Source organism: Gobius niger (assembly GCF_951799975.1).
Source record: "Gobius niger genome assembly, chromosome: 16".
Lineage (NCBI taxonomy): Eukaryota > Metazoa > Chordata > Actinopteri > Gobiiformes > Gobiidae > Gobius > Gobius niger.
In genome coordinates, this window is record NC_136867.1 from 31521621 (window position 1) to 31533021 (window position 11401).

General features: G+C 46.8%; 1 protein-coding gene across 2 annotated transcripts in view; it reads right to left on the minus strand.

Annotated features, from left to right (window-relative positions):
* mipol1 (mirror-image polydactyly 1) overlaps positions 1 to 8280 on the minus strand; it is a 47014-nt gene extending 38734 nt beyond the window's left edge. For both annotated transcript variants that reach the window (XM_079573925.1, XM_079573924.1), the window contains exon 1: positions 8190 to 8280. In XM_079573925.1, coding sequence (XP_079430051.1) covers positions 8190 to 8199 — 10 coding nt within the window. In that variant the 5' untranslated portion in view covers positions 8200 to 8280. The remainder of the gene's footprint in view (positions 1 to 8189) is intronic.
* Between the last annotated feature and the right edge of the window lie 3121 nt (positions 8281 to 11401).

The following is an 11401-nucleotide window of genomic DNA, read 5'->3' on the forward strand; positions in this document are numbered from 1 at the left end:
GGCCGGGATTATACCAGGACTAAAGCAGGACTAAACCAGGACTACAGCAGGACTACAGCAGGACTCAGCCGGGATTATACCAGGACTAAAGCAGGACTAAAGCAGGACTACAGCAGGACTACAGCAGGACTCGGCCGGGATTATACCAGGACTAAAGCAGGACTAAACCAGGACTAAACCAGGACTACAGCAGGACAAGGCCGGGATTATACCAGGACTAAACCAGGACTAAACCAGGACTAAAGCAGGACTACAGCAGGACAAGGCCGGGATTATACCAGGACTAAACCAGGACTAAACCAGGACTAAACCAGGACTAAACCAGGACTAAACCAGGACTAAACCAGGACTACAGCAGGACAAGGCCGGGATTATACCAGGACTAAAGCAGGACTACAGCAGGACAAGGCCGGGATTATACCAGGACTAAACCAGGACTAAACCAGGACTAAAGCAGGACTACAGCAGGACAAGGCCGGGATTATACCAGGACTAAACCAGGACTAAACCAGGACTAAACCAGGACTAAACCAGGACTAAACCAGGACTAAACCAGGACTACAGCAGGACAAGGCCGGGATTATACCAGGACTAAAGCAGGACTACAGCAGGACAAGGCCGGGATTATACCAGGACTAAACCAGGACTAAACCAGGACTAAAGCAGGACTCGGGCAGGACTAAAGCTGGACTAAAGCAGGACTAAAGCAGGACTAAACCAGGACTAAACCAGGACTAAAGCAGGACTAAACCAGGACTAAACCAGGACTAAACCAGGACTAAAGCAGGACTAAACCAGGACTAAAGCAGGACTAAAGCAGGACTCGGACAGGACTAAAGCAGGACTAAAGCAGGACTAAAGCAGGACTAAACCAGGACTAAAGCAGGACTAAAGCAGGACTAAAGCAGGACTAAACCAGGACTAAAGCAGGACTAAAGCAGGACTAAACCAGGACTAAAGCAGGACTAAAGCAGGACTCGGACAGGACTAAAGCAGGACTAAAGCAGGACTAAAGCAGGACTAAAGCAGGACTAAAGCAGGACTAAAGCAGGACTCGGACAGGACTAAAGCAGGACTAAAGCAGGACTAAAGCAGGACTAAAGCAGGACTAAAGCAGGACTAAAGCAGGACTAAAGCAGGACTAAACCAGGACTAAAGCAGGACTAAACCGGGACTAAACCGGGACTAAAGCAGGACTCGGGCAGGACTAAACCAGGACTAAAGCAGGACTAAACCAGGACTAAACCAGGACTAAACCAGGACTAAAGCAGGACTCGGGCAGGACTCGGGCAGGACTCGGGCAGGACTAAAGCAGGACTAAACCAGGACTAAAGCAGGACTAAACCAGGACTCGGGCAGGACTCGGGCAGGACTAAACCAGGACTAAAGCAGGACTAAAGCAGGACTAAACCAGGACTAAACCAGGACTAAAGCTGGACTAAACCAGGACTCAGGCAGGACTAAAGCAGGACTAAAGCAGGACTAAAGCAGGACTAAAGCTGGACTAAACCAGGACTCAGGCAGGACTAAAGCAGGACTAAAGCAGGACTAAAGCAGGACTAAAGCTGGACTAAACCAGGACTCAGGCAGGACTCGGGCAGGACTAAAGCAGGACTAAAGCAGGACTAAAGCAGGACTAAAGCTGGACTAAACCAGGACTCAGGCAGGACTAAAGCAGGACTAAAGCAGGACTAAAGCAGGACTAAAGCAGGACTAAACCAGGACTAAAGCTGGACTAAACCAGGACTCAGGCAGGACTAAAGCAGGACTAAAGCAGGACTAAAGCAGGACTAAAGCAGGACTAAACCAGGACTAAAGCAGGACTAAACCAGGACTAAAGCAGGACTAAAGCAGGACTAAAGCTGGACTAAACCAGGACTAAAGCAGGACTAAAGCAGGACTAAAGCAGGACTAAAGCAGGACTAAACCAGGACTAAAGCAGGACTAAACCAGGACTAAAGTAGGACTAAAGCAGGACTAAAGCTGGACTAAACCAGGACTCAGGCAGGACTCGGGCAGGACTAAAGCAGGACTCGGGCAGGACTAAAGCAGGACTAAAGCAGGACTAAAGCAGGACTAAACCAGGACTAAAGCAGGACTAAAGCAGGACTAAACCAGGACTAAAGCAGGACTAAAGCAGGACTAAACCAGGACTAAAGCAGGACTAAAGCAGGACTAAAGCAGGACTAAAGCAGGACTCGGGCAGGACTAAAGCAGGACTCGGGCAGGACTAAAGCAGGACTAAAGCAGGACTAAAGCTGGACTAAACCAGGACTCAGGCAGGACTCGGGCAGGACTAAAGCAGGACTAAAGCAGGACTAAAGCAGGACTAAAGCAGGACTAAACCAGGTCTAAAGCAGGACTAAACCAGGACTAAAGCAGGACTAAACCAGGACTAAAGCAGGACTAAACCAGGACTAAAGTAGGACTCGGGCAGGACTAAAGCAGGACTAAAGCAGGACTAAAGCAGGACTAAAGCAGGACTAAACCAGGTCTAAAGCAGGACTAAACCAGGACTAAAGCAGGACTAAACCAGGACTAAAGCAGGACTAAACCAGGACTAAAGCAGGACTCGGGCAGGACTAAAGCAGGACTAAACCAGGACTAAAGTAGGACTAAAGCAGGACTAAAGCTGGACTAAAGCAGGACTAAAGCAGGACTAAAGCAGGACTAAACCAGGACTAAAGCAGGACTAAACCAGGACTAAAGCAGGACTAAACCAGGACTAAAGCAGGACTAAACCAGGACTAAACCAGGACTAAACCAGGACTAAACCAGGACTAAACCAGGACTAAAGCAGGACTAAAGCAGGACTAAAGCAGGACTAAACCAGGACTAAACCAGGACTAAAGCAGGACTAAAGCAGGACTAAACCAGGACTAAAGCAGGACTAAACCAGGACTAAAGCAGGACTAAAGAAGGACTAAAGCAGGACTAAAGCAGGACTAAAGCAGGACTAAAGAAGGACTAAACCAGGACTAAAGCAGGACTAAACCAGGACTAAAGCAGGACTAAAGAAGGACTAAACCAGGACTAAAGCAGGACTAAAGCAGGACTAAAGCAGGACTAAAGCAGGACTAAACCAGGACTAAACCAGGTCTAAACCAGGACTAAACCAGGACTAAAGCAGGACTAAAGCAGGACTAAAGCAGGACTAAAGCAGGACTAAACCAGGACTAAACCAGGACTAAAGCAGGACTAAACCAGGACTAAAGCAGGACTAAACCAGGACTAAAGCAGGACTAAAGCAGGACTAAACCAGGACTAAAGCAGGACTAAACCAGGACTAAAGCAGGACTAAAGCAGGACTAAACCAGGACTAAAGCAGGACTAAAGCAGGACTAAAGCAGGACTAAAGCAGGACTACAGCAGGGCTAAACCGGAGCCGTCCTGAACTGAAGACAAAGCTGTTTTGTTTATGAGACGCGTGTCATTTCCTGTTTCTTCCTGTGGCTCAGACGCTGCAGGGGCTCATGGGAAATGGAGTTTATGCAGATCTGACTCCAGCTGTTTCTGCCGCCAAAGAAAATCCCCTTTATTCACAACACGCCCCCCCCCCCCCCCCCCCCCCCCGCAGACCACAAATACTACTGCAATACTACAAATACTAATACTACACGCCCCCGCTGCAGACCACGAAGAGTACTGCAATACTACAAATACTAATACTACACACCTCACGCTGCAGACCACAAATACTACTGCAATACTACAAATACTAATACTGCAATACTACAAATACTAATACTACACGGCCCCCCCCCCACGCTGCAGACCACGAAGAATACTGCAATACTACAAATACTACTGCAATACTACAAATACTACTGCAATACTACAAATACTAATACTACATGCCCCCGCTGCAGACCACGAAGAGTACTGCAATACTACAAATACTAATACTACACGGCCCCCGCTGCAGACCACAAATACTACTGCAATACTACAAATACTAATACTACACGCCCCCGCTGCAGACCACAAATACTACTGCAATACTACAAATACTAATACTACACGCCCCCGCTGCAGACCACGAAGAGTACTGCAATACTACAAATACTAATACTACACACCTCACGCTGCAGACCACAAATACTACTGCAATACTACAAATACTAATACTACAAATACTAATACAACACGCCCCCCACGCTGCAGACCACAAATACTACTGCAATACTACAAATACTAATACTACAAATACTAGAAATACTACACACCTCACGCTGTAGACCACGAAGAGTACTGCAATACTACAAATACTAATACTACAAATACTAATACTACACGCCTCACGCTGCAGACCACAAATACTACTGCAATACTACAAATACTAATACTACACGGCCCCCCCGCTGCAGACCACGAAGAATACTGCAATACTACAAATACTACAAATACTAATACTACACGGCCCCCCGCTGCAGACCACAAATACTACTGCAATACTACAAATACTACAAATACTAATACTACAAATACTAATACTACACGCCCCCCGCTGCAGACCACAAATACTACTGCAATACTACAAATACTAATACTACAAATACTAATACTACAAATACTAATACTACACACCTCACGCTGCAGACCACGAATACTACTGCAATACTACAAATACTACAAATACTAATACTACAAATACTAATACTACACGGCCCCCCCGCTGCAGACCACGAAGAATACTGCAATACTACAAATACTACAAATACTAATACTACACGCCCTCCGCTGCAGACCACAAATACTACTGCAATACTACAAATACTAATACTACACGGCCCCCCCGCTGCAGACCACAAATACTACTGCAATACTACAAATACTAATACTACAAATACTAATACTACAAATACTAATACTACACACCTCACGCTGCAGACCACGAATACTACTGCAATACTACAAATACTAATACTACACGGCCCCCCCGCTGCAGACCACGAAGAATACTGCAATACTACAAATACTACAAATACTAATACTACACGCCCTCCGCTGAAGACCACAGATACTACTGCAATACTACAAATATTAATACTACAAATAGTACCAGTACTACAAATACTACCAGTACTACAAATACTACAAATACTACAAATACTATACTACAACTTCTAATGATACTGCACTGCATTCCAAATTATTATGCAAATTGTATTTTTGTGTCAAAAAAGTAAAAATATATAAATATGAAACTCATGATGGTTTTGTGTCTCAGTTTGAATCACTGACATTAAACTCAGACCTGGAGGATCAGTTTCAGGTTAAGCCCAGTTAAGGGAAAAACTACTGAAAAAGGATGTTCCACTTTATTAAGCAGATCATCATTTTTAAGCAATATGGGAAAGAAAAAGGGTCTTTCTGCTGATGAAAAGTGTGAAATAGTTGAATGTCTTGGTCTCGGTGTGAAAACCTTCGATATTTCAGTAAAGATGAAGCGTAATCATCAAACTGATCAGAGATTTGTGGCTGATTCAGACACACTCGGGTTTGTGCAGATAAAAGCACAATGAGGACGGTTTCTGCCAGACAAACACATCAGATTAAGAGAACAGCAGCTACAAAGCCGACCCTCCAGAGGCTGCAGTTGTGCATAAACCTTCTCTCCGGGCCTCCCCTAAACTGTTCATCGAAGCTGAAGCAGAAACGGCTGCAGTGGCTCAGAAATACATGAGACTCATTTTCAAACAGTCTTGTTCCCTGATGAGGCCGTGTGACCCTGGATGGTCAGATGGATGGAGGTGAATGGCCACAATGTCCCAACAAGGCTGTGACGTCAGTAAAGAGGGGGCGGAGTCATGTTTAGGATCCCTGAAGGAGTGAAAATGACCTCTTTCTGACTGACCACTTTCTTCATCCTCTTCATCATGACATCATGTCCTGCTTTAAAGAAAACCTCTGCATCACTGGCTGCTATGGGCATAAAGGAGAGAAACTCATGATGTGGACCCCCTCCTCCCCTGACCTCAGCCCTATTGAGAACCTTTGGAGCCTCAAGCAAAACTTCTATGAGGGTGGGAGGCAGTTTTCATCCAAACAGCAGCTCTGGGAGGTTATTCTAACATCCTGCAAACAAATCCAAGCAGAAACTGTCCAAAAACTCACAAGTTTAATGGATTTAAGAATTTTGAAGCTGCTCAAAGAAGGTCCTCTGGTAAAATATAACTTGACCTGTTCAGATGTTTTTGATTTCAGTAAATATGAACCTCCTGATCCTGCAGATTCAACAAATGACCATAATTAATTACAAGCTTTAAAATGTATTGAAACGATGAGCAGCAGAATAATTTGGAACAGTGGATTTTGAGTTTTTTACTACATTTATTTTTGAAATAAATCCTGTTTTCACTGATATTTTTTCAGCCACATTTAAATGATCGTCAGTCACAGACGTGAACATGAGGCCGAGTCGCATTTGAGTCGACGGTTTAGGAAATCAGAGAAAAATGTCATTTACATAATAATGTGGAACGCAGTGTTTAGTACTACTACTACTACTACTATACTACTACTAATGATACTATACTACTACTACTACTACTACTACTAATGATACTATACTACTACTACTACTACTACTAATGATACTATATTACAAATTAGGGCTGGGAATTGATTTCATTTCCCAAATCGATTCGATTCAATGTCATTGATTCTGGATTCAGTAAAGGATTATCAGCTCTAACCCCTGTGCCACCGCAGGAGGCCGAGGGCCGCAGGTTGAGAACCCGTGTCCATGATGGCGGCGGCGGACCGTGATGGCGGCGGCGGACCGTGATGGCGGCTGAGCGTGTGGGCCGCAGGATGAGAACCCGTGACCGTGATGGCGGAGGACCGTGATGGCGGAGGACCGTGATGGCGGCGGCGGACCGTGATGGCGGCTGAGCGTGTGGGCCGCAGGATGAGAACCCGTGACCGTGATGGCGGAGGACCGTGATGGCGGAGGACCGTGATGGCGGCGGCGGACCGTGATGGCGGCTGAGCGTGTGGGCCGCAGGATGAGAACCCGTGACCGTGATGGCGGAGGACCGTGATGGCGGAGGACCGTGATGGCGGCGGCGGACCGTGATGGCGGCTGAGCGTGTGGGCCGCAGGATGAGAACCCGTGTCCGTGATGGCGGCGGCGGAACCGTGATGGCGCTGACGTGGAATATTCATATTTGATTTCTGTGATTAATATTCGGCGTTTGGGCGAATCCTCCTAAATGTCCGCGCATGTTCCGGGCGGCGGCGCCGTTTGAAGTGGACGACACGGCGCTCGGCTCTGGCCAATCACAGCGCGGCGCCGCGCTCTCATTAATGTTTTAAGCTGGATTTAATTCGCGCTGGTCGCGGCGGCGCCTCCAACTGGTCGCATGAATATTTATAACTGTGTCGCTGTGATTACACGGCTCCGCGGCAAATCCCCACAATCCCCCTGATCCGGGAGCGGGGGGGAGGGGGGGGGGGCGGGGGGGAGGGGGGGCGTGAGGGGGGGAGAGGAATCCATCAGCGCCCAGAAACACGGGAAAAGTAAAGCAAAAAGTTAAAAAGGAGTAAAAAAAAATAACCAGAAGAGAAGAGAGGAGAGGGGAGGGAGGGGGAGGGGGAGGGAGATAGAGGAAGGAGGGAGGGGGGAGGGAAGAGGACAGAGGGGGAGGTAGGGGAGAGAGACGGGGGGGAGGGACGGGGGGGGGGGGGACTGTAGCATAAGTTTTTTCTAAAACTCTCTCGCTCCAGTTCATTAAAACTCCAGGAGTTCATTAGAAAAGTCTCCTCCTAACAGTACTTGTACTACAGTACTTGTACTACAGTACTTGCACTACAGTACTTGTACTACAGTACTTGCACTACAGTACTTGCACTACAGCACTTGTACTGCAGCACTTGTACTACAGCACTTGTACTACAGCACTTGTACTGCAGTACTTGTACTACAGCACTTGTACTACAGCACTTGTACTACAGTACTTGTACTACAGTACTTGTACTACAGTACTTGCACTGCAGTCCTAACACAGTGACACGCCGCCCTCTGCTGGCCTCTGCGAGTACAACATGTGGCTGAACTGGACAAAAAAGTATTTACTGAACAGAAGTAAAGTTACTCCAGTCAGGTACTCGAGTATTTGAGGACCTGTAGTTTTACTTGGGTACAGTGAGTACTCTGAGTACTCTGAGTATAAAGTATGAAGTACCTTTGTACATGTCGACCAGAGACTCGCGCAGTTCTTTGGAGACGATCCATGAAGGACCCGGACCAGGACCAGGACCAGGACCAGGACCAGGACCAGGACCAGGACCAGGACCGGACTGTGGAGCGGACTCACTGCAACACAAGAGGAGGCCGGGTTTAGTCCCGGTTTAGTCCCGGTTTAGTCCCGGTTTAGTCCCAGTTTAGTCCCGGTTAAGTCCCAGTTAAGTCCCGGTTTAGTCCCGGTTTAGTCCCGGTTTAGTCCCGGTTTAGTCCCGGTTTAGTCCCGGTTTAGTCCCAGTTTAGTCCCGGTTAAGTCCCAGTTAAGTCCCGGTTTAGTCCCGGTTTAGTCCCGGTTAAGTCCCGGTTTAGTCCCGGTTTAGTCCCGGTTTAGTCCCGGTTAAGTCCCGGTTTAGTCCCGGTTTAGTCCCGGTTTAGTCCCGGTTTAGTCCCGGTTTAGTCCCGGTTTAGTCCCGGTTTAGTCCCGGTTTAGTCCCGGTTTAGTCCCGGTTTAGTCCCGGTTTAGTCCCGGTTTAGTCCCGGTTTAGTCCCAGTTTAGTCCCGGTTTAGTCCCGGTTTAGTCCCGGTTTAGTCCCAGTTTAGTCCCGGTTTAGTCCCGGTTTAGTCCCGGTTTAGTCCCGGTTTAGTCCCGGTTTAGTCCCGGTTTAGTCCCAGTTTAGTCCCAGTTTAGTCCCAGTTTAGTCCCGGTTTAGTCCCGGTTTAGTCCCGGTTTAGTCCCGGTTTAGTCCCAGTTAAGTCCCAGTTTAGTCCCGGTTTAGTCCCGGTTTAGTCCCGGTTTAGTCCCAGTTTAGTCCCGGTTTAGTCCCGGTTTAGTCCCGGTTTAGTCCCAGTTTAGTCCCGGTTTAGTCCCGGTTTAGTCCCGGTTTAGTCCCAGTTTAGTCCCGGTTTAGTCCCGGTTTAGTCCCAGTTTAGTCCCGGTTTAGTCCCGGTTTAGTCCCGGTTTAGTCCCGGTTAAGTCCCGGTTTAGTCCCGGTTTAGTCCCGGTTAAGTCCCAGTTAAGTCCTGGTTTAGTCCCAGTCCGGGGTCAGACCTGCTGTGGGCCTCCAGGACCCGGATCCTGGCCTTAGTCCGGTTTAGAGCCAGCTTTAGGTCCTGGACTCGAGACGCCATTAAACTCTGTCTCCATGGCAACACACAGCCCCGTCACATGACCTCACGCAGCCTCTGATTGGCTCACGGCGCCGCCATTAACATTAATGAAGACGACTCACATTTCATTAGAACCAGATCAGGACCAGACCAGGACTAAACCAGGACTAAACCAGGACTAAACCAGGACCAGACCAGGACTAAACCAGGACTAAACCAGGACTAAACCAGGACTAAACCAGGACTAAACCAGGACCAGACCAGGACTAAAGCAGGACTAAACCAGACCAGGACTAAACCAGGACCAGACCAGGACCAGACCAGGACCAGACCAGGACTAAACCTGGACTAAACCAGGACTAAACCAGGACAAAACCAGGACAAAACCAGGACTAAACCAGGACTAAACCAGGACTAAACCAGGACTAAACCAGGACTAAACCAGGACTAAATCAGGACTAAACCAGGACCAGACCTGGACTAAACCAGGACTAAACCAGGACTAAACCAGGACTAAACCAGGACTAAACCAGGACTAAACCAGGACTAAACCAGTACTAAACCAGGACTAAACCAGGACCAGACCAGGACAAAACCAGGACTAAACCAGGACTAAACCAGGACTAAACCAGGACTAAACCAGGACTAAACCAGTGCTAAACCAGGACTAAACCAGGACTAAACCAGGACTAAACCAGGACTAAACCAGGACCAGACCTGGACCAGACCAGGACTAAACCAGGACTAAACCAGGACTAAACCAGGTTTAGTCCTGATCAGTGTTGGGGAAACATATCACAAAAGCTTAGAGGTACAGAATTATATTACATTAAATAATAATATTATATTATTGTTATATTTTTATTATAACAGACGGACATGATCTAATACGGATCGACTCAGTTTGGATTTTTGGACGGGCGATATTTCAGGCTCTATTTGAGGTCCTCACATTAGCCTCACATTAGCCTCACATTAGCCTCACATTAGCCTCACATTAGCCTCACATTAGCCTCACATTAGCCTCACATTAGCCTCACATTAGTGCTAACGACCACCAGACCACAAAGGATTTGGAGTCAGTGTCATTAAAGCACTTTGGATTTGGGGTCAGTGTCGTTAAAGCACTTTGGATTTGGAGTCAGTGAAGTTAAAGCACTTTGGATTTGGAGTCAGTGTCGTTAAAGCACTTTGGATTTGGAGTCAGTGAAGTTAAAGCACTTTGGATTTGGAGTCAGTGAAGTTAAAGCACTTTGGATTTGGAGTCAGTGTCATTAAAGCACTTTGGATTTGGAGTCAGTGAAGTTAAAGCACTTTGGATTTGGGGTCAGTGAAGTTAAAACACTTTGGATTTGGGGTCAGTGAAGTTAAAACACTTTGGATTTGGAGTCAGTGAAGTTAAAGCACTTTGGATTTGGGGTCAGTGTCATTAAAGCACTTTGGATTTGGAGTCAGTGAAGTTAAAGCACTTTGGATTTGGAGTCAGTGAAGTTAAAGCACTTTGGATTTGGGGTCAGTGTCATTAAAGCACTTTGGATTTGGAGTCAGTGTCGTTAAAGCACTTTGGATTTGGAGTCAGTGAAGTTAAAGCACTTTGGATTTGGAGTCAGTGTCATTAAAGCACTTTGGATTTGGGGTCAGTGTCGTTAAAGCACTTTGGATTTGGGGTCAGTGTCATTAAAGCACTTTGGATTTGGAGTCAGTGTCATTAAAGCACTTTGGATTTGGAGTCAGTGTCGTTAAAGCACTTTGGATTTGGAGTCAGTGAAGTTAAAGCACTTTGGATTTGGAGTCAGTGAAGTTAAAGCACTTTGGATTTGGGGTCAGTGTCATTAAAGCACTTTGGATTTGGGGTCAGTGTCGTTAAAGCACTTTGGATTTGGAGTCAGTGAAGTTAAAGCACTTTGGATTTGGGGTCAGTGTCGTTAAAGCACTTTGGATTTGGAGTCAGTGTCATTAAAGCACTTTGGATTTGGAGTCAGTGTCATTAAAGCACTTTGGATTTGGGGTCAGTGTCGTTAAAGCACTTTGGATTTGGGGTCAGTGTCATTAAAGCACTTTGGATTTGGAGTCAGTGAAGTTAAAGCACTTTGGATTTGGGGTCAG